General features: G+C 34.8%; 1 protein-coding gene across 1 annotated transcript; it reads right to left on the reverse strand.

The window, feature by feature from the left end:
* Positions 1-413: 413 nt before the first annotated feature.
* On the reverse strand, positions 414-24,520 carry LOC126777506 (nuclear pore glycoprotein p62-like). The gene is made up of 13 exons (XM_050500527.1): positions 24,340-24,520; positions 23,732-23,779; positions 22,919-23,011; positions 22,251-22,372; positions 20,785-20,866; positions 19,600-19,709; positions 18,867-19,017; positions 17,642-18,742; positions 11,165-11,246; positions 7,601-7,769; positions 7,029-7,204; positions 3,770-3,881; positions 414-876 (listed from the first exon to the last, which is right to left on the reverse strand). The coding sequence occupies exons 1-13, from the start codon at positions 24,404-24,406 to the stop codon at positions 718-720; spliced, it is 2,472 nt and encodes an 823-aa protein (XP_050356484.1). The 5' UTR covers positions 24,407-24,520; the 3' UTR covers positions 414-717.
* Between the last annotated feature and the right edge of the window lie 263 nt (positions 24,521-24,783).

The following is a 24,783-nucleotide window of genomic DNA, read 5'->3' on the forward strand; positions in this document are numbered from 1 at the left end:
AATATGTCAAACGTGTGCTATTGTCGAGTAGATGCCAAGAAGTTCTCCATATTCCTGAGTGCCGACTAAATATCCCATAATAAAACTGTATGTAGTATTGTACATAAGAAGTTGGTCATTTTATGTCTTCAGACCGAGGAAAATGTGAAACTGCAGTTTTTTATCACTGGGATTGTATATTAATGTTTTATAAGAATTGTATATAATAAACAAGAGAAATAAACTTGTTATTTTGTATGAATGTATTTTTATTTACTTAAATAATAGAGATAATTTACTGATTAATGGTTTTTTTTTTACATTTCTGCATTAAGCATGCGTTGCAATTTTTTTTTCTTATATCAGTCATAAATATATTTATGTATATAATAAATAAAACAAAAAACGTGTTATTTTGTATAAATTTATTTTTATTGCTTTACATAACAAAGAAACTTTTTTATTATTTAGTATTTGATTAATGGTATAAATAATAAATGTAATTCTAAAGATTAAAACAAAATACAAACAATAAAAATTACAACAGATTTCCCAAAATTGAACGTGCGAACGAACACAAATATTTTTGATGTTTCACTAACAGTTTTGACCATTTATTGGTACAACATTATCTTGTTACAAAATGCTGATTTTTAAAATATTTAATAACCCGGAACTTATATCTCGACAGAAAAAGTAATACTTATTTAAATAATTTTACAAAAACATAGTTCAATATCAATTATATGTTAGTTGAAAGGATCTCTCGTTGTCTCGCCTCAGCGTGTCGTGCGTGGTCTTCAATTGGTCCAGCTTAGTTGATATCTGAGCTATGGAGCTGTCTATCCATTGCATTGATGACATATGAGCATTGAGAATACGGCCGATTTGAACGATCTGAAAATAAAAAACACAAATAAAACAGTAGCTCGCGTTTCTTTGTTAATTCCGTAAATTTTGTTCGCTAAGCTAATGGGTTCTAGGGAATTCCCCGATTTCTAAAAAACCCCCAACAACTGGGGGTTCGGATAGATTAAAAAATTTAATTATAGTTACTTTTTGATTTACTTTAAGACATGTACGATTTTTAAATCTTAGAAATTTTTACAATTTGTAAGATTTTAAAAAAAAATTACCAACAATACATTATATAGAATTTTTGTTAACAACTTAAAAATTAGTCACCAACGCGTATAGAAAACATAAAACTTTACTTTGGTAGGTAATTAGACCGTGTGTACTTGGCTTAATAGTAACAGCATAGTAAGCAGACTACTGTATTCTGCGTATATAATACACATATCCACAGGCGATCCGCACAAAAACTGAACCACAAAAAAAGGCTAGTTCTGAAACAGCTGTTTGGTATGCAACAAATATCATCATCAAGTCAGCCGAAATACGTCCACTGCTGGACAAAGGCCTCCCCCCAAGGATTTCCATGTTGGCAGGTCTTGCGCTGCCCGCATGCCCCAACGTTGCGCGACTCTTTTTATCGTGTCTTTCGTTTTGTGGTCGCCACTCTAGAACCTTTCCGCCCCAACGGCCGTCTGTTTTGCGAGCGATGTGCCCCGCTCAGTACCACTTTAATTTAGCAATTCTTCGGGCTATGTCGATTACTTTGGTTCGCCTGCTGCTGGATTTCTGATTCCATCTCGCAGAGAAACTCCGAACATAGCCCTCTCTTTGAGTGACCTTGAGCCTTCTTATGAGGCCTATAGTGAGCGACCACGTCTCAGATCCGTATGTTGATGACTTACGGATCTGGCAATACACACTCGATGAAGACTTTCGACTTGAGACACTGCGGTGTGTGGAATGAGAAGATATCGTGTAGCTTCCCGAACGCTGCCCAGCCGAGTTGGATTCGACGATTGACCTCTTTTTCGAAGTTGGACCTACCTAGTTGGATGGTCCGACCTAGGTAAATATAGTTGTCTACAACTTCGAGTGCAGAATTTCCGTCCTTGACTTGAGTGGGTGCAACATGGATGTTCGACATGATTTTCGTCTTATCCATGTTCGTTTTTAGACCTACTTGTTGGGAGACCCTGCTGAGGTCATCGAGCATAGTGACGAGGACTTCCAAGGTCTCAGCCATAATCACAATGTCGTTGGCCAATCGAAGATGAGTGATTAACTCGCCGTTGATATTGATGCTGACTCCGTTCCCGTCCATAAGCCTGAAAACATTTTCCAACGCAGCGGTAAACTGTTTCGGAGATTTCACGTCTCTTTGTCTTACGCCTCTCTGCAGTTGGATAGGTTTTGAATTCTGATCCTGGAGTCGGATCGACATGGTGGCGTTCTCGTACAAGCACTTTAACACCTTGATATAGCGGTAATCGATTTGGCACCTTTGAAGAGTCTTCAGCACGATCCAGATTTCGATCGAATTAAAGACTTTCTCATAGTCCACAAAGCTAAGCAAAGTGGTTGGTTATACTCGTCGGCTTGTTCGGGTAGCTGGAAGTCGTCAAGCCTTCGCTCGAGACGATTCGTAATGACTCTCGAAAACATCTTGAAACATGGCTCAGCAGTGAGATGGGTCTGTAATTCTTCATAAGGGTTTTATCACCCTTTTTAAAGAAAAACACCACCACACTTCTGTGCCATGGCTTTGGCGTTTGATCTTTGGCTATGACAGAGTTAAATAGACTTGTGGACCATGAACACGAAACCACCTTGGGACAGTTGATCGCCCTCTCGGAAATAGAGAAGGTTACCGGATTTCAGGATTATCGTTTCCTCCCCCTGTCTTCGGAATTCGGATAATTCGACGATATCTCAGTGTAACCTGCTCAGTTCTTCCTAGAGTTCGATAATCTTCGCGCCGGTCCGCAGTGTACGCGTGTTAAATGTTGCCAGGGCAGAGATCGTCGGTGTTAGTAACACGAAATCTGCCGGGAATTCTTAGCACCCCCTACCCCGCCGTTACCACAGCTTTTACCAAGGCTAGGAATAGCAGGGCTGTCGGGTACTAGGGGCCGCGGTTTGGTTGTAACAATCATTGGGGGGATATGCTATAATCGCCACGCTGCTGCCCGTTCTCTGCTGTATATTTGCTCGGGTCGATTTCGGGCCCCCCACGGAATGAAATGGGGTGGTGATATTCATCGCCGTCACCACACGGCTCGCAACAAACATACAAGTGAAAGTATCACATAAAAACATACAAATACGAATTATAAGAAAAATTAACACCAAAGATTTAATTTTAAGGTCGCCCCTTTAATACATAATAAAAATGCTCTTTTAATAAAAATATTGGGTATCACTGGATATGAGACAATCAAATCAAAATATACCAAATGTTTTTCTTCTGAAAACTACACAAAACAGTATTAGTATATGTTAATATTTTTTTTACATAATATTAATGTCCTCCGGAACGATTTCAGCCACGGCGACGAATATTAAGAGAGATTAGCCAATTAAGCTGGACATATTATAGTGCACAAGTGTGTGCGCAAACACAGGTCTACTCTGAATTCCCTAACTCTCATAATGCGATGGGACGGCAATCCGACAAGACCGGAAAGAGTTCAGGCGCAGGACCAACGGCTTTACGTGCTTTCCGAGGCACGGGAGTGTTTACACATCCAACTTCCATACTCCGGGTTGCAACTTAGAATTTTCGACAGAAAACCCCAACAACTTTTTATTGGTCCGACCTGGGATTTGAATATAAGACCTCTGGGTCTGCGGCCTTATATCTAGCTACTAGACCAACGGCTAGCCAAGGCAGTATTTTGATTTTTTTAAATATTATATGATTAAATAAACTTACGGGATCATTGTTATCTTGACTCCTGTTCGTTTCGTTCAGATGTTCAATGACCTCCTTGAGATCTTCTGACATCTGACGTAGTTGCGTGTCCAACGTTTCGGCTAGCGTGTACCTGGAAATATAACATGAATTAAAACTCTTATAAAAGCTGTGGACACATCGTGAGGATCTTATATAAAGATTATTTAATATACACATTTACATTTTGTTATTATTATTTTTTTGTCGAGCCGAGATGGCCCGGTGGTAAGAACGCGTGAATCTTAACCGATGATCGTCGGTTCAAACCCGGGCAAGCACCACTGAATTTTCATGTGCTTAATCTGTGTTCATAATTCATCTCGTGCTTTACGGTGAAGGAAAACAACGTGTGGAAACCTGCATGTGTCTAATTTCACTGAAATTCTGCCACATGTGTATTCCACCAACCCGCACTGGAGCAGCGTGGTGGAATAACCTTCTCCTCAAAAAAGGGAGAGGAGGCCTTTAGCCCAGCAGTGGGATATATATTTTTTTAAGAGTGAAAAGCGTATAGAATATTTTGCAATTTATTATGGAATAGTTAAATTTTATATATTGTTTGGGATGTGATGGTCGTGTGTGAACAATGTCCTAGGATATTATATTATTATATTTTAAATATCCCAAGCTAAGTAGAGCTTGTACTATGGAAACCAGACAACTGATATACTACTTTTCTTTTCTAAATACATACTTATATAGATAATTACACCCAGATTCAGGACAAACAGACATGTTCATGCAAACCAATGTCTGTCCTGGGTGGGAAACGAACCCACAACCTTCAGCATGAAAGGCAAGTATCTACCAACCACGCCAATCGGCTCGTCAATGCTACAAATGATTTTAAATCATCAATGTAATAATGATAATCATGAAAAAATCCTATTATGAAGCGAATCCCAATATTAATGAAAATCTGGACACCGCGATTCAGAAATTGACGTATTAAGCACACCGCCATCTATGGGCTAATGGCCGCAACATATATTATAACAACAAAAAATATGTACGTCAACTTTAACTTTTGATAGGAATTGGTACCTTGCAATACTTAATATTATTATTTCAATATGTAATTTTTGGCCTTTTCAAAGATTAGCCCGAACAAACAGACAGACAAAAATAAAAAAAGTATTGTTTTGGTAACTCGCAAATAGCGAAATAAATCTAAAATTTAAATTTAAAAGAGGTAGTTATTTTAAAATCACAGACGACACTTCAATTTTATTTATTTGTATTGATAATAAATAATTTAAAAGTTTATTTTGAAAATCAGAATACCTTCTTAACTTTGTTTTTTTTTTTTCGTTTCAATATTAAATAACTCAATTCGAGTGTGGAATTTGTTTATTAACTAAATTTTACTAATAACATAATTTTAAGAAACTATAATCGCGTATCGCTCTAATCTGTATTATTCCAGTTTAAATTAATTTTTTCTTTATATACCAATCGTTTGTAATATAAATAAATTTATATACTAAGCACGCACGAAAACCTACAATAAATCATTCTATTTCAATAAAATATAAGCAAAATATACTTTGTACTACCGTGTGAATTAGTTTCACTCGTGACGTCATAGATGGCGCCACAGTACTTTTAAATCGCGCTAACGACATACGACACTCCATAATGTAAAGGAGAAAATCCAGAAATTTCTCGTTGCCCCAGACTAAATTCTATAAAACCAACACATTAACACATTCGTGTAAATTTTTATAGGACTAAAACATTCTTATACGGGATGAATTGGTCTAATCTAATATGATTTGAATTTTAAAACTATACATTATTAATATTTAATGTATTATTAATAAACAAGCTGCCCGTCCCGACCGTTTATTATCATTATTACGGACCGAAGCCAAGTAAGCAGATACTTATTAAAACCTTAAGCCTTTAAAGCAATTCTCGTTCACCTTCTGTTGCAAGGAATTTGCGCACAATTCAGCACGTGTTCAGTATCACAGCCTTCTGCATATTAACAGAAAGAAAATTTGGAAGATTTAGAGTTTTTAAGGACGTATGCATTTGTTTGAGTATGACTCCGGTTGTAGAGAGAATTAAAGGGACTATTGTAACTTTCTGCAAGTGCCACATACGTGCTATTTCTTCTTTTAGTTCCGTGTATTTTGTAAGTTTTTCATCTATGATGCTTTGCAGATTGTGTGTATTAGGTATGGCAATATCTATTAAAAAGATTGTTTTTGGTACTTTGTCGACTATTGTAATATCAGGATTATTATTATTATATTTATTTTGCTAGTGCAGCCCCCGCCAAATGTCTTTTGTTCGAAAATTTATGACATGTTGAGTTATATAATTGCAATTTTCGTATGGATCTTCAATTTTTACTTTGAAAATGAAATATAACTTATGTTACTTGCTGATAATATACCTTCTTGTAGATGAAAGAATTTTTAAAATGGATTAATCAGTTTTTGAATCTATTTACAAAACATCAAATCTTACCTCTTTATAATATTAGAATAGATATGAATAGATAAACGTCATTGGATTCTATAAATAAAATATATGCTCTAAGATTTTTTTTTATAGAAAAGGAAGGCGGACGAGCATATGGGCCACCTGATGGTAAGTGTTCACCAAACGCCGTTAGACATTGACATTGTAAGAAATGTCAACCATCGCTTACGTAGCCAATGCGCCACCAACCTTGGGAACTAAGATTTTATGTCCCTTGTGCCTGTAATTACACTGGCTCACTTATCCTTCAAACCGGAACACAACAATAACAAGTATTGCTGTTTTGCGGTAGAATATCTGATGAGTGGGTGGTACCTACCCAGACGAGCTTGCACAAAGCCCTACCACCAGTAAAATTAATACATTTAATGTTAGAAATACATTAATATATAAGGCATATTATTATATACAAGATTATATAGAAGAATAGCGCCTGTGAAAGTGTAAGGATATGAGAAGCGCACTTATATATGGAGGCCCGCATAGGCGGGCTAGTCATCAGAGCGCCACGGTAGCATGCGAAAGCGATCCCGTGGCGCTCCTTGTTAAGACGGAAAAGGTACCTCTGGTTTTTTAGTGGGTATCCCGATGTTCCCGGCGAGTCCCACATACCCCCCCACTGTTCCCGTGGGGGAAACGCGTACTGCGTTTTTCCAGCTTTAAAAAAAAAGGGTGTTATCTACCCAGACGAGCTTGCACAAAGCCCTACCACCAGTAAGCGATATAAAAGTATATATGTACTAACATGTGTTCTCTCTCTGGATCTCTCATCCTATCGCTCTTGTCTTCTAGAAGTTGTTTCTCGAGTGGGGCCAGAAGATCTTCCAGCTCCTTCTGCTGAGCGAGTACGAAATCCAGTTCGTGTTCTAAGCTTTGTTGTTCATTTTTGACCGTCTCCACTGCGTCATTAAGTTCTAGAATCTGAAAGATTAATCAGTAAATTATATCAGTGCTTCGTTTTGTTTTTTTATTTGTAAAAGATAGGCTGACTGGCGAATAGGCCACCTGATGGTATGTGGTCACTACCCCCATTGACATTGGCGCTTTTAGAAATATTAACCGTCCCCTTACATTAAACCAATGCACCATAAGCCCTGGGTTACTATGAAGTTATGTCCTTTGAGCGTGTAATTACACTAGCTCACTCGCCTTTCAAACCGGGACACAACAATACTAATGAGTACTGTTGCAAAATAAGTGATGAGCTATCAAACTACCGCTGCCGCTCTCAGTTTATTAGGTAAAATAACCTATCAATCGGTGGTACCATATCGGACGAGTTTGGACAAATGAAATAAGTAAATAAACTACACCCACCTTCTCGCCATTGGCGACCAGTAGTCTGTCCCAAGCGTTGATCTGTGTGGCTTGGTTAATGAAACTGCTCTCCTGTTCTTCAAGTTCTAACGTCCACTTGTTGATGCTCTCCTCTAGCTGTGAGAATGTTATCGATGATATCATCGCTGGCGGTCCTGCGGCTGTTGTGCTGAAATGTATACAAAACATTTTATTATTTCATTTGTTGAATTTAATTCTTATCCATCGGACCAAAACGACTTTCTACGATAAGGCGAAGTGATGTTGCGATTGGTGCTGTTGAAACGAGCTTTTAAGTGCATTCATTAGTTAAATTTATTTTTCATTACTCTAAGCCAAGGCTACGTAGGAAGATTGCCCTTTGCTGCCCACCAATTTCCATTTTATCGGTGTTCTCAAAGATTTTCGAAACATTAATATGCCCTTTTCTCACTAGGAAAGTTAAATCACATATATCGAAAAATCAGCATGGTTTCATTAAAAATAGGTCTACAATGTCAAACTTAGCAGTTTTTGTTACTGACATCTAGAATTCATTGGATAATAATACACAAGTGTACTGTATTTATACCGATCTAGCAAAAACATTTGACCTCGTTGACCATAAGGTTCTGATGAGTAAACTTTTTAACTATGGGTTTAATGGATATTTTCTTAAAATTTTAGATACCTACTTACAAAATAGAGAAATAAATGTTGTTATGGGGGGATTTGAGTCAGAGACATTTTTGGCAACATCTGGAGTTCCACAGGGCTCTTGTTTGGGTCCAGTATTGTTTGTTATTTTCATTAACGACGCGGCTAATTGTTTTAAAAATAGTAAATTTAGTTTTTATGCGGATGACTTGAAAATTTATATGAATATAAATACAATCCAAGATTCTAAATGTTTACAAAGTGATCTAAATAAATTTACGAAATGATGTCTGAAATGAATGATGATGATGAGTGAACGAAGCTGAAAATGTGAAATTACATTATGAGATAGCCTATAATTGCGATGTATGATGTGCCTTCGCGATGCTGCTTAAATCATCTGTCAAAGATGCAGAGGCCTATATATACATAGTGTGAATAAGTGTCATTATTTGGAATTGTTATTTTCTGGGACAGACATGTAAAACCATTGTACATTGTGTTGGCTTCCTATAAAAAAAAGCTATACAAGAGCTAAGAATATTCTTCACTGAATGGCATGATGCTACACTCGAAGCTAAACTAGAGTCACTTAAGCCTAAGGCATCCAGTAACTATTCCTTATGGAAATTCACCAAGTTCTACAACAAACCTCAGATAGCTCAACCACCTATAAGGAAGAGAAATGATAGCTGGGCTAACACCGAAAGGAAAAAGCTAACGTGTTTGCCAATCATCTAGCTGCTGTTTTCTTACCTAACTTTTTCTTTCCTTTTTTTCTTACCTAATGAAACAGACAATCTGGAGGCACAAAGAGATGTAAAAGGTTTTTTGAATCAATCGTAGCACATGACGGTACCACCTCATCTAGTAAAAGTCTGAATCCGTATCAGATGGCGTTACCACCTCATCCACTAAAAGTAAATGGAGTGTGGCGAAAGATAAATGGCCTTAAAGACCAAAAGGCTCCAGGATATGACCTGATTACAAAAGAAATACTACAACAACTACCAGAAACGACGATAGTTTTCTTGATCATTACTATATAACGGAATTTTGAGAGTCCATTACCCCTAAATTTTAAGAGTAAATTCCCTGCCCTGTGTAAAGTATCAAAAATAATAATGATCCACAAAGTAGGTAAACCACCAAATGAAGTTAAATCTTATCGTCCGATCAGTCTCTTACCAATTCTGTCCAAGGTATTCGAAAAAATGGTATTGTAAAGACCTACTCTGACTGAAGACAAAATATTACCTGACCGTCAATTTGGTATTCGACAATCCCACTCAACAGTCGAACAAGTCCATCGGGTGACCTATACAATCAGAGAATCCCTAGAAAATAAGGATACAGCAGGCATTTGACAAAGTATGACGTGAAGGACTTCTTTATAAGATCCAGAAATATCTCCCACATAGCTACTACATGTTGATGCAATCATATCTATCGGACAGGATTTTCCAAGTTCAGGAATCGGGATAAATGTCAGACTTCCATGTTATTAAACCGGGTGTACCAAAGGGATCAGTGTTGGGTCCATTGTTGTACACAATCTTCACGGCAAATCTGCCAGTAGTAACAGGAGTCGGAGGGGGAGGGAGCTATTTCGCTGATGATACCGCACTATTAGTAAGCAACAACAATCCGGCTATTGCATTTCACACGCTTCAAAAAGGGTTAAACGAAATTAATAAGTAGTTGAGTAGATGGAAAATTAGAGCAAGTGCATCCAAATCGACTCACATAACATTCACTCTGAAAAAGGGAGATTGCCCTCCAGTACACCTTGGAGATAACATACTTCTTCATTCAGACAGAGTTAAATACCTTGGTCTCCATTGGGACCGCAGACTAACTTGGAAAAATCATGTTAAATCCAAAAGAGATGAGCTTAACATAAAATATAAAACCATGCTCTGGCTGCTAGGACGAAACAGCAAACTGTCAAGGGACAATAAACTCCTAATCTAAAAAATGCTCCTAAAATCAGTGTAGATGTATGGGATAGAGCTCTGGGGAAGTGCCAGTAACTCAAATATTGACATGATACAAAGATCACAAAAAAATATCATTTTGCGCACCATTTCCAATGTTCCTTGGTTCATCACAAACGGTGAAATCCATGCCAACTTACAAATGACCACAGTGAAGGAAGAAATTAGAGCTGCTTCAAAAATATATCAACAACGGCTTGCCTTACACCTTAATCAATTGGCAACCCAGCTTAAAAGCCAAAAACATCTTAGGCACCTAGATAGGCATGTTGTACTACAGCTGCACGAGAGGGTGTAGCACCCTCATAACACGAGAAGTGCTCTTGATGGAGGGCTCACTCATCACGCCAACTATCGCACCAACTATTCGCTTATAGTCCAAGGACTGATTGCAGATGAAAACATAACAAAAAAAACTTAGTCTTGCGAGTACAGTTATATTTTATCTGAATGTCTCTAGTTTGAAATATACGACGTTTACTTGGTGGTAAGGCTTTGTGCAAGCTCGTCTGAGTAGGTACTACTCACTCATCAGACATTCTACCGCAAAACAGCAGTACTTGGTATTGTTGTGTTTCACATAACATCTTAGTTCCCAAGGTTGGTGGCAAGCGATGGTTAACATCTCTTACAATGCCAATATCTATTGGCGGTGGTGACCACTTACCATCAGGTCGTCGTTGTCACTAAGCTTTTACAAACGATTTTTGTTTAGTACAAAATTGTTATTTAAAGTTTATTTAAGTGGTATTTTTCAGTTGAACTGAAATTGAAATCAACTTAAATATAATAAATTTTGGATTTGATTTAGGGAAAACGTATTTGTATGAATTATGTACATAATCATGACTGACCCTTTAGCAAATATATTAGTTCTTCATAATATATAAACGTTATACCGGACACTTATTATTTATATACAATCACTCACGTAGTAGCCGTTGTCAATGACGGCATAGTTGCTGCAGTTGATTTCCCTAACGCCGTTATACCAGATGGCGTTGTAGTTGATGCTGAAAATATCAAAATAATTGATGTTATTAAAGAAATAAAATAAAAAAAAACACACATGTAAATCGAAACTTGTAAAGCGGTAGTAATAAAACTCTATAGTGATGATTATAGTGCACAACAGCAAACAAACAAACACACCGTTATATATATATACCGTTATATATATTTACCGTTATATATATAACGGTGTGTTTAAAAAAATATAAATAAAATTTATAATTTTATTTATATTTTTTTAATGTTTGATACTGACGTTTATGTTTTGTGTAATAGTTTATATATGATAATAAAAAAAATTAGAGTCACATTAAAAAAAAAAAAATTGATGTTTTAAAAAAAAAATTGAGTAAGAAAAGTAATAAAGAATTGTGAGGTAAAACGGAATAATTAACTTTAAATGTCGTTTCTTTAGATACAAAGCAACCTCAAGTTTATTTATTTCTATTCCTTAAGATAAATTATATAAAAATAATATTAAAAATAATAATAATAATTTAGCTTATAAAACGACATTTTTGTTTATATGATCTAAATAAAGACATTAAACATGGAGAAACTTAAGTTTGAATTTGCAATTTTAGTATCAAGCGACGGAAAAACGAACATTTATTGTATAACCTAAATATCTACGCATGAGATTATAGTGTACGCTATTCCAGATAGGTTTCAATTAATCACAAAGAGCAAATTAAAATAGCTACCTATACAAAGTTAAAAATCAGTCTAAAGAAAAGAGATCAGACACGAAGGGTTTGGATAGCAATGACAGAAGAACTTAAAAAAATCTATGTAGATGAAGATGATAATTTACAATTTGAAAGCCAATACCTGGAGGAGGTGGATCAAAAACAAACTGTGACTGCACAACACAGTGAAACAGGCATACTTGAAACAAGATTAATTACAATGAATATGTAAAAGAAGAGGATTATGAAATAAAGATAGATCATTTAAATGAGAATAGAAAAGCTCAAATAAATAAATTAATTGATGAATATAACACAGTATTTGCAAAAAATAAATATGATGTTGGTACTGTCAATGGATATGAAGCTAGAATTCAATTACTTGTAGACAAATATTGTTGTAACATGTAATTGTGTACGGATGCACTGTAGAAGACAGAAAGGAAATAGAGGAACAAATAACAAAGTTATTGGATAATAAACTTATAGAAGAATCCTACAGTCCATTTGCTGCACCTTGGCATTAAAAAAAGAGGAAAACAAGAAATCCAGATTGTGTATAGATTTTAGCGAACTGAATAAAATATGTAGTAATACCGGAGGCCCAACCATTTCCATTAATAGACGACATAGTAACAAAAACAAGAAATTGTGAGTATTATACAACTCTAGTTATTAATTTTGCGTTTTGGTCTATTCCCTTGAGAATAGAAGACAGGAAAAAGACTGGATTTGTTACACAGGAAGGACATTTCCAATGGACTTGTCAACCATTTGGATTAAAAACAGCACTTGCAATATTTCAGAGGATATTAAGCAATATACTTAGAAAGCATAAACTTACAGATTTTGCTGTAAATTATATAGATGATATTCTAGTATTTTCAAAATCTTAATTAGAATTTAAAAGGTCGTCAACCAAAATAACACTGTTTAACACAATAATAAGAAGCAGACTTGAATATTGTTTGGTCGCATGGAGTCCTCACTATCAATTACATAAAGATAGAATTGAAAGAATACAAAAACATTTTTTACATCATCTGGCTTATAAAGACAATGTTTTCAAACAGAATGAGCGTTACAAAGATCAGCTTAATTTATTTAAAGCTCTTTCACTATCTAATCGTAGAGCTAAAATGGATTTATGTTTTTTGCACAGTATTGTAAATTGTCCAAATTTGTTGAACAAAGTTAAATTGGGAGTACCAAGGTATAACGCTAGAAGTTTCATTAAAAATATGCAAACCTTAGTCAAGGGTTTGCGAAAAGTAACCTGGGCAGGGCTGCACCTATTAACAGAATGGTTATTGCATATAATATTTTCAAAAAAGCTAGCTTATATATTTTTCAACAATCTACTTTACGCTTTAAAAGACAAATTAAAAGTATCTAACCACTTAGCGATGCTTCATTTATTTAATTCTAAGATGCAAGACAATATTTATAATATGTATGACATAGTAAATTCATAAATTTGTTTATTTACATTAATTAATTTAATTGACATTTTTTTATAATGACGTTTACTTTTTTTTTTGTTATAATTTTTGCATGTTTTGTTTTGTTGTTATAAATAGTTCCTCTTTTTTTTGCGTACGCAATTTTGTTCTTTTTTAAATATTATAAGAAAGAATGTACTTTTTTTTCCTACGCATGTTGAGTTAGCCTTTATAGACTCAATTATTTGAGGTATGGAATTATTATATTTAAGTTATTTAAGATTGTAGTCTAGAATAAGAAACAAAATTGTATACAGTGTTGGCTTTCTATTTAATAAAATAGAAATCTTTTGATCGACATATTCATCATCTAAAACAGCTGTTAAGACGCAATTAAAACAGAAGGTTTTAAATTGAAATTCACGAAATGTACATTTGCCTTAGATACTGTTAAATATCTGGGACATATTATACAACATAATTTTATAAAACCATTGAAAGATAATCTAATTTCAATAAGAAAAATTTCCATCCCAAAAACATAGAAACAAGCCAGACAGTTTCTAGGGAAATAAATTATTATCATGAATACATTACAAGAAGTGCAATAATACTAGATCCAATGCATAATTTACTCAGGAAAAATCAAAATTTCATTTGGTCTGACAAATGTCATGAGGCATTTGAAAAAATAAAAAGAATACTGTGCTCTTAACCAGTTTTGGAAATTTATGATAAAGTTTTTATTTTCAGCCTTTTGCCGTCCACTGCTGGACGAAAACCTCCCCCATAGAACGCCAACCATCCCGATCTTGGGCAGTCCGCATCCATCCCGAACCTGCCACCTTTTTTAAATCGTCGGTCCATCTTGTCACAGGGCGTCCTACACTACGTTTGCCTAAGCGTGGTCTCCACTCTAACACCTGTCGGCTCCATCGGCCATCAATGCGACTGGAGACATGACCAGCCCACTTGTCGGTGACTTTAGTTCTCTGGCGAATGTCCTCATTTCGGATTCTATCTGCCAGAGAAACCCCAAGCATCGCGCGTTTTATTGCTCGCTGAGCGACCCTAAATTTGTGGACCAGTCCTACGGTAAGCGTCCACGTTTCGGCACCGTAATTCATCACAGGTAGGACGCACTGATTGAAGACCCTGGTCTTAAGCGACTGTGGGATCGACGATTCAAAAATATGACGTAACCTCCCGAAGGCCGCCCAGCCCAAACGTATTCTTCTTTTAGCCTCCTTCTCAAAGTTGTGCCGGCCAAGTTGTATAGTTTGGTCCAGGTATATATATTCCTCCACAACTTCAAGTGGAGAGCCATTTACGACCACTGGTCTCGGGGATATATGTCGGTTTGCCATAATTTTTGTCTTTTCTATGTTCATCCCGAGACCTACTTGTCTTGAAGAATCGCTCAGGCTGTTTAGCATCTCTTCCAAATCCTGCAGAGTCTCCGCCATGATGACAATGTCGTCGGCAAATCGCAGATGTGTAATGTGTTGGCCATTTATATTAATGCCGCGTCCGTTCCAATCGAGCGTCTTGAAGACGTCCTCCAATGCATTGGTAAAGAGTTTCGGTGAAATTACATCTCCCTGTCTTACCCCGCGATGCAATTGGATTGGTCTTGTGCTCTGATCTTGTACTTGGACGGTCATGGTTGCGGCTTCGTACAAACACTTCACCACCTGGACATAGCGACAGTCAATTAGGCATCTCTGCATAGATTCCAGAACAGCCCAGGTCTCGATGGTATCGAAGGCTTTTTCGTAGTCCACAAACGCTAGGCATAGAGGCTGATTATATTCCTCGGTCTTCTGTATTATTTGCCTTAGTGTGTGTATGTGGTTAACGGTACTGAAGTCTTTTCGAAACCCAGCCTGTTCCACGGGTTGGAAGTCATCAAATTTTCGGGCAAGACGATTCGTGATTACCTTTGAAAACAATTTGTAAACATGACTTAAAAGTGAAATGGGGCGGTAGTTTTCCAGAAGAGCTTTATCGCCCCCCTTGAAAAACAGCACCACCACACTTCTGCTCCATGTCTTCGGTGTTATACCATTGTGGAGGACGGAAGCTTTGAGAAGCTCTGAGGTAATTCCGTCATTTCCTGGAGCCTTGTTGTTTCCAAGTTGCCCAAGAGCAATCCTAATCTCGCCCAAATCGATGTCGGGGAGATCGTCTGATAGGTGGCGTTTTAGCCTGGCTCGTGGGTCATCCGCACTGTGGGAATCAGGTGGAGGTACTCGTGATGAGTATAAATCGCCATAGTACTTTTCGACTTCAGCTAGAATCTCTGGTTTTGAGGTGACGGTTGTGCCTTGTATGGTTCTGAGTTTTGTCAAAATATATTTACAAGGATAGATAGATTTACAAATTTGTTAATTTTGTAATTATGACAAAAGCTTTAGAAAATACAATAAAATCACATAAATACAACAAAATATTATTTTATAAGAATAGAAAATACTGTGAACCTAATGTTGGGGAGATGAATTACGTGGAAAATGGTAATAAGCTAAACAGAAAAAAATTAGATGAATTGAAGATTGGACCTTATCGAATTATTGAAAAAGTTTCTAAATCGATATATAGAATTGATACTTGACATAAAAAACAGAGTCAAATTTATTTCACCATATATAATAGAAGATGATTTTGAAGAGAATGAAGAAGGGATCATTGTCTTGAAAGAAAATTCCCCTGTAAATTTTCTTCTTCATGGGAAAGAGATTTGAAGAAATAATTGTATTTATATTTCTTTAATGTTTGATAAGTTTTCGTTGATACTGGCGTTTAATGTTTTGTGTAATACTTTATATAGGATAATAAAAAAAATTTAGAAACCTCAAGTTTATTTATTTCTAATCCTTAAGATAATTAAGTAGCTGGAAATCTTTCGCTGATTTATCACAAGATCGGGATGGTTGGCGTTCTATGGGGGATGCTTTCGTCCAGCAGTGGACGGCGATAAGGTGATATATATACTGTCAAATATGAATATCTTGTATTGTGGTCTGGTTTCATGGGTGAGCGGGCAAATATAGATACACAAATCACATCTTCGAACCTACATTGGCGGTTTAAGGGTTAAGTATGTATTTATAAAAGCAAAGTAGTACATGTAGTATATCAGTTGTCCGGTTTCCATAGTACGAGCTCTGCTTAGTTTGGGATCAGATGGCCGTGTGTGAATAATGCCAGGATATTATTATTATTATAATAGTTCTTACAGTGCCAATGTCTATATACGTAGATAATAAATGACCACCAAGTAGCCGATTTGTTCTTTGATTAATAGATGTCTGTTTTAGACATACAAAGAGTACACATACCATTTCGTTTTATAAACTAACCATAATGCTGAAGTTAGTAAAAGGACAGATCAAAAAGGAACAACATGGTTAAACTCCATGGTAAAGATATTCTAATAAACTGGTATATCTTGAAATTACCGCTTACAAACTTCATGTTGCATAATACTGTAGAAAAAAAAGTAACCATACAGAATAAAATATTGTCTAATAAAAATAGTATGAATTACTAAATATAGTGAAATAAATAAGAAAAAGTTGATGAATTAGAAATGTTATATGTTAATGTGTATATGGCTTATAATACTCACACATATGTTATATTAAACACTATTGTTAGAGATTTGTTCCCAAAACGAAAACAGGTGATTTTTTTTGTTTTTGTTATTTACTTTTCACTAATTCGGTATGCAGCTATTTTTACACCACGTAATTCGCGAGTGGATAAGTGTAACGATAGTTATTATTTTAAAGCTACACATAAAATAGTTAATATAAAAATTATAAGTGTCTTTCTAAAGAATTGCAAAGTTGCAAACACAGAAATCGTCAACTATTTAAGTGTAAATGCACTATAAAACTATTACATTTCACTTTATAGATTTACGTAAAATTATGAAAGTTGTCAAATTTATATAATGACACTAATCACTATACTTAGTGACAATCACATGACGCTATAAACTAAACCAAATATGAGTTAAAACTTTTTGGGTTTTATTAGTTTTTAAAGTGGGGATGAATATTTCGAGCGTCAGATGACGTCTGTGTAAGATTTGTTATCGTAAATGCGTTATTAGCGCGTAAGACTCTGATACACGATAGAAACTAACAGAGAGCTTTTTTTTGTTGTTAAATATTAGTTAGTAGTAGATAAATTTTAGGTTTTGAAATGCTGTTATATTATAAAGTTAAATTCTCAAATTTATTTATTTCTAAAACTTACTTGTCCCTGATGTTGCAGCAGTCGAAGTCGGTTTGCCAAATGACAAAGTTGAAGTTGTGCCGAAAGAGAGACCGCTGGATGTAGTACTCGCAGTCTTAGCCCCAAAGCCAAACCCGGACTGAGTGCTAGTCGCCAAGCTTGTTGGTTGAGTAGTTTGGCTGGTTGTTCCAAAGCTCAGTGTAGCCGTTTGTGTTGTTTGAGCCGTCGTACCAAATGTTGATGGTTGGCTTGTTTGACCAAATGTTGGTTGAATCGTTTTTGCAGCTGAAGTGTTTGGAAGTGTTGGTATCGCGAAGTTTGGCGGCTGACTCGTTGGAGTTTTCGCAAAGCTTAGTGCTTGGCTAGTTTGAGGTGCCCCAAAGCTCGCTTGAGTTGCCGGAGTTGAACCGAAGGCTGATTGAGTTGTTGGCGTTGTTCCAAAAGCAGACTGTGTTGCTGGTGATGTTCCAAAAGCAGATTGGGTGGTGGGAGTTGTGCCGAAGCCTGATTGTGGCGTTGATGTTATCCCAAAGGCTGTTTTACTCGTTGGGGTTGTTCCGAAGGCCGGTTGACTCGTTTGAGTAGTCCCGAAGGCCGGTTGACTCGTTGGGGTCGTTCCGAAAGTCGGTTGACTCGTTTGAGTCGTTCCAAAGGCCGGTTGACTCGTTGCAGTTGCGCCAAAGGCCGTTTGGGTGGTTGGTGTTGTTCCAAAAGCAGGTTGAGGAGTTGAGACTGTTCCAAAAGCTGTTTGAGAAGTTGGTGTCGTTCCAAAAGCTGATTGAGTAGTAGCAGTCGCTCCAAAGGCTGGTTGAGTTGCTTGATTTGCTCCAAAAGCTGGTGGTTGACTCGTTTGAACATTTCCGAAATTCAAAGATTGTTGTGTTGTCTGTGGTGCTCCGAAACCCTGAGCTGCAGTTGTTTGACCTCCAAAAGATGGTGTAGGTTGGGTGTTGCCAAAATACGAACTCGATTGAGTCGTTGTTGTGCTACCAAATGTTGGTTGTTGAGTGGTGAATGTTGATCCGAAGCTTGGTGGTTGTTGCTGCTGTTGTTGTGTTGCTTGACCAGTAGTTTGACCAGTTTGTGCGAATGAAAACGACGGTGCTGTCCCAAAACTCGATCCTGAAAACATTTATGTAGTAAAATTTGATAACATTTCTTTTTGTGTAAATTTGTGATGCCACCAAAAAGTAATAGGAAAAAAGTCAAAATGGAGGAAGTTAAAATATTTGAATTATAAATATACCTCCCGCAGTAGTAGAAGCAGTATTAGCATTGAAGCTGAATGGTTTTGAACCGAATGCAGATTGTCCAAAGCCTAGTGATGATTGCTGTCCCGCTGTTGTTGCATTTTGGTTGAAAGGCTGTGCCGTTTGTTGGGCAGTTGTTGTTGTGACCTAGAAACATATTAATGAGACAATTGTATAATTACAAAATATAATTTATATAATAGATTTTTTTTTTTAAAGTATATTAAACTAAAATTAATTTCAATTTTTTTTATGTTAAGGTTGATTCTTTTATTTTAAGATTGGTTTTTTTTTGCCCTTCGCGTGAGTACGATTAGGCTCTATTATCATGGATGTTAGTGTGATGTGTCATTCGTGTCTTTATGGATACTCTCTGTTATACATATTATTCAGGTTGACATTGCTCCGTAAATTGATAGGAAGCATATCATCTTGTATGCTTTTTTAGTTATAAGGTTCAGATGTGATCTAAATATGACTTCAGTTTCCTACCCTACCCTCCCCTCCCTACTAACTATCCAGTTAAATTTCTAAACCCCACAACTCGGTCAAATCTAGTTAAATGGTATTTGTTTTGTTTTTCTCATGAAAGTTACTATTACATTATATATTACAATAATTTCAATAAAAAAATCTTTATGGTACTTGGTTAACTGGTTTAAATCTTCCTCAAGTAATTTACAATTATATACAGTTTTAAATATTTTTTATATTAAGTGATTAACTTACCGCAGCTGTCTGAGGTGCAGAAAAACCAGAAGCAGGTGTGTTAAAATTAAAACTACTTCCCGTTTTACCGAAGGCGAAACCAGTGCCCGTCGGAGAACCAAACATTGATGCTGAAATTGAATTAAAATCATTTCATAAAACATATACAAAACAGTGAAACTATATTTCTAACTTCTACAGAATTTATGAATAAATATGGACAAAGCCATCTATTCCCTCTTAAAAAACATTTGGAGTTTATACCATCACTTTACTACAGGGAGACATGAGGCAGAATTTCATATCTTTATCACATTCCTCACAATGTTTTTTAACAGCAAAGCACAAAATGAACTCTAAGCTTATTAGTGCCCAGGTATGAATCTGCTATCTCTTTTTGGCATTGAGCTATCTCAACAGGTAATAACAGGTTAATATACTAGATGAATATAATACAATAGAGAAATTTTGCCTATGCCTAATTTAATAAAAAAAAAATTCGATGAGATAATATTATTTTGGGTAATAAATAAAAGAGTATCGAGGACAACGCTTAATAAAAACATCCAACATACAACTTGTGCAAATAGTTAAAATACTTATTAAGAGATTACTATAGATTTAAGTTAATATAACATGGTTATTTATTTCTTATAAAAGTATGTATTTGTTTTTATGTATGTATATATGTATGTATGAATGTATGTTGGAAACTTAATAAAAATATGTAATATTTTTATTTAGATTTACTAACCATTTGGTAAATTGATATTGTAATAATATGGGTACTTTTTCTGACTTCCGTAGCACTATTCTTTAGAGGTTTGTTTAATTTCTATTTTTCCATCTCTACCGATTTTTAGTTTTATTTGCCTCTTTAGAACTTCAAATTTAACTTAACAATTTTACAACCCTACAACTCATATAAAAAAATTATAATATTACAAAGTATGTTCCTACCTAAAAAATAAAAATATGATTCTTTTTATGAGGGTTGTCTGGAAGAGATCACTCTAATTGATAAGGCTGCCTTTGCATATTTTATGTACTACTTGTTCCTTTATATAATGTCTGTAAATTGTGTGCAATAAAGACTTAATAAATAATAAATAAATAAATAAATAACATTTACTTTTTATCCACATTAATTCAGTTTGGGTTAATCAAATATTCAAACAGGTATTAATATTATCAGTGGATTATTACCTTGAGTTGCTGGTGTACCGAACGCTGGAGCCTGTTGAGTAGCTGTTCCAAATGCTGACTGCGGTTTGTCTGTTGCATTTGCCTGAAATATTATTAACGACTAATATATGTTTATAAAAAAAAAATAATGATTTAATTGGCTGCCTAATTGGTGTAGCGCTAATTTATAAGGTCGCAGAGCCTGAGCTCTGGACTCCAAACCCTCAGTAGGATGCACAAGAAGTTATTAGAAATGAAAAATGTTTACACTCCTATGCCACAGAAAGCACATAAAATTCATTTAAATAAGCTATGTCCTTTGTAACGTAATTTTGGTGTATGTTACATGTATGCATTATTTTAAAATAAATACGACAAATATAATTATTTTAATTTATTATCTTTGAGATGCTCTTTGACATTTATCTAAGACTTCACTTTCCTTCCGGTCATTGGGTCGTAATGGTGACCTAAATTAGTTTTTGAAGTTTTTGTAACTTTTATTTTTTGTAAACTCATAATATTGTTTAAAAGTACTGTTTTCATGAACATTATTCTACATTTTGGTTAAATTAATTATAATATATATTGGATTGTTTAAATAATCGTGGATTTGATATTATCCTGGTACACCTCGTGGGAATAAAATTCGAATTGGATTCTTAAGAAACCTACCCTTGGAAGATTTACTTCAAGATGTCTCCATGATATTCTTTGGAAAGACTTCAAGGAGGTTTAAACTTTAATTAAGTAACTTAAAGAACTGGACTATGGTATGTAATTTCTACATATTGTTTTCGCCGCTGTAGTGGAACCGAGTGTGATTTATATAAACTGAAACTTATTATTTTATTTAAAAAATTCCAAAAATATTTACATATTGAAATTTTGTATTTAGCTTATAAAATTAAACTTTGGTAATATTTATTTTTATAACATTAATTTTGCATTCATTTAAATAATAACTTATTATTTTGTTAAACATATTTTGTAAAAGTTCAATTTGGCACTTGTTAAGAATTTAAAAAAGAAATTATTAGATGAAACTTAATTATATTAACTTTAAATGGATATAATAATCCTGGCGCCCTAGCATTTTGCATTTTGGAATTAATAATTCAGAAGAAGATTTACTATCCCTTTGGTATATCTATTGTAATAATATGGGTACTTTTTCTGACTTCCGGAGCACTATTCTTTAGAGGTTTGTTTAATTTCTATTTTTCCATCTCTACCGATTTTTTTTTTTTGCCATTTTATAATTTAAATTTAATGTAACAATTTTATAATTACAACCACAACCTACACCCATATAAAAAATATAAAATATTACACTTTGAACTTTACTTGGATCATGAGAGTGGATCTGAGATTAAACACACATGGCCTGACTGAAATTGGTCAAGTGGTCAAGACTGTCATCGTCATAACATAATAATACATATTACTATAATGAATTTTACGAGACAAAAAATTAAGTGTTTTACTGGTTTTTGTTGTCCAAAGCCGGGACTGCCCACTGTTTGCACTGGCGGTGATGTAAAACCTCCGAATGATAGAGGTTTGTTGGCACCGAAAGCAGAACTCGCATTTGTAGCTGGTGTTGAAACTGAAATTGATTACAAATGAATCATTAACTGATGAAAACTATTGATGAACCTATATTGTAACAGCCTGTGAATATACCACTGCTGGGCTAAGGCCTCCTCTACTTTTTTGAGGAGAAGGCTTGGAGCTTATGACACACATGTGGCAGAATTTTAGTAAAATTAGACAGATGCAGGTTACCTCACGATGTTTTCTTTTACTGTCAAGCATGAAATGAATTATAAACACAAAATAAGTACATGAAAATTCAGTGGTGCTTGCCTGGCTTTAGAACCCACAATCATTGGTTAAGATTCACATGTTCTTACTACTAGGCCATCTCGGTGGTATCTCTGACTTGCATTAGTTTTATCAATAAAAAATTTTGGAAATAAGAGTGAAAAAAAAGCATTTTCATACATGTTTTGCTCAAATTTTCAATAATGTTTAGGGCCAATTGATTACCTATGGGTGAACAATAGTAATTATAATTTTTTAAATATTAAGACGTCTAGTACATTAGTAAAGTATTAATAAAAGATAAGATTAGATTTTTTTTATAACTTACATAGACTTGATGAAGCTGTAGTTTTAGCTCCAAGGGCAAAACCACCAAATGGTGGTGTACTTGTAGGACTACCAAAGACATTTGTTTTATTATCTGTAATAATTGAAACAAAATACATTATATATATAAGGTATTATTTATTAAGCAAAAGTAATTAATTTCATCATATATTTTTAAAAATAAAATGGGGTCTTCAATTACAGTCAGTCAATTATTATCGGAGGACCGGGAGTTTTGGCGCACCCTGGGAGAGGCCTATGTTCAGCAGTGGACTATGATTGGCTGTTGATTGATATTATCAGAAATGGAAGTAAAATTATAGAAGATAGTATGATTTATATGATAGTTTGTTTAAGTGGAATCCGTAACAGCCTGTGAATGTCCCACTGCTGGGCTAAAGGCCTCCTCTCCTCTATTTGAGAAGAAGGTTTGGAGCTTATTCCACCACGCTGTTCCAATGCGGGCTGGTGGAATACACATGTGGCAGAATTTCAGTGAAATTAGACACATGCAGGTTTCCTCACGATGTTTTCCTTCACCGTAAAGCACAAGATGAATTATAATCGCAAATTAAGCACATGAAAATTCAGTGGTGCTTGCCCGGGTTTGAACCCACGATCATCGGTTAGGATTCCCGCGTTCTTACCACTGGGCCATCCCGGCTTTTTAAGTGGAATAGTGTTGTAATATAATACAGTTTTTTGTTGGTCTCCTCGGTAGACTACTAAGACTTTAAACATAATCTTGTAAAATGACGATTCAAAAGTGCTTTTAAAAGTTATGTTTAGGTAGGTATTCTATTTTTAACTGTACCAGTGCCTCCTTGGAATGCTTTGTTGTCGCCACCACCAAAAAGTGACCCTGAAAATATTCATATTAATATATTATAAAATATATAACATATTTGCAATCAACGCTACAACAGTAAAGTCCATTATTTATTGATATATAAAGTAAATCTAGATTAGGTAATTGTTGGTGCCTTTAGTTATTTTTCTATTATTTCGTTTGTGTTTAGTAATTCGATGTGTCAGTATATGTGTATAGCTACACAGCGTCACTATCAAAATTTCAGGATAACAAATTTAAATTGCTTTATATGAAATGCATTACTTTTATTGATACATTCTCATAAAAATTATAAGTATATAATATAAATATTAGTCTCATAAGTATTCCTCAAAATTTAGGTTTTTTGTAATATAAATTTATGACACAAAATTCGTTATATCGTATTTCGAAATAGAAAATAAATTTAAGGTTATGATGCTAAAAATTAAAATGAAAAAAAAACCATAAAACAAAGCAAATGCGGGTTTTATGCGAAAGATAATATATTCTAAAAGGTATAAAAAACTTGAAACAGTAATATCGAAATTATTTTTAATTATATATAATGAAAATATTAAGCGAGTAAATACCTGAAGATGTAGTAGTCCCAAAAGTACTACCCGAAGTTGTTACTGCTTGACCAAATGAAAAACTCATTGTTTATAATTAATTATTAAGATACCAGTATTTATTGTAAAGTTATTTTTATTAAATAGTTTTCAGAAATAGTCGCAATACATAAAACTATATCAATGTCACAACAAATAAATGCCGCCGACCACCGTTAAGCAGTGCTGCCAGATGTAATAAATTATATTTACGTTTCATTAAAAAAAGGAAAGACGGTTATATTATGGATTTAATATAAATTTAATTTTTAAAATAATTGGAAAAAAAACAAATAACAATGCATACAAATAAAAAAAAAATTGGAGGAACGTATTTGTTAGTATGGACAGAAAAAACAATGATTAATGAATAAATTACATTAGTAACAAAATTTATTTGGGTTTGTTTTGATGTCGTTAAATTAA

This window comes from Nymphalis io, chromosome 23 (genome assembly GCF_905147045.1).
Source record: "Nymphalis io chromosome 23, ilAglIoxx1.1, whole genome shotgun sequence".
In the NCBI taxonomy this organism is placed as follows: domain Eukaryota; kingdom Metazoa; phylum Arthropoda; class Insecta; order Lepidoptera; family Nymphalidae; genus Nymphalis; species Nymphalis io.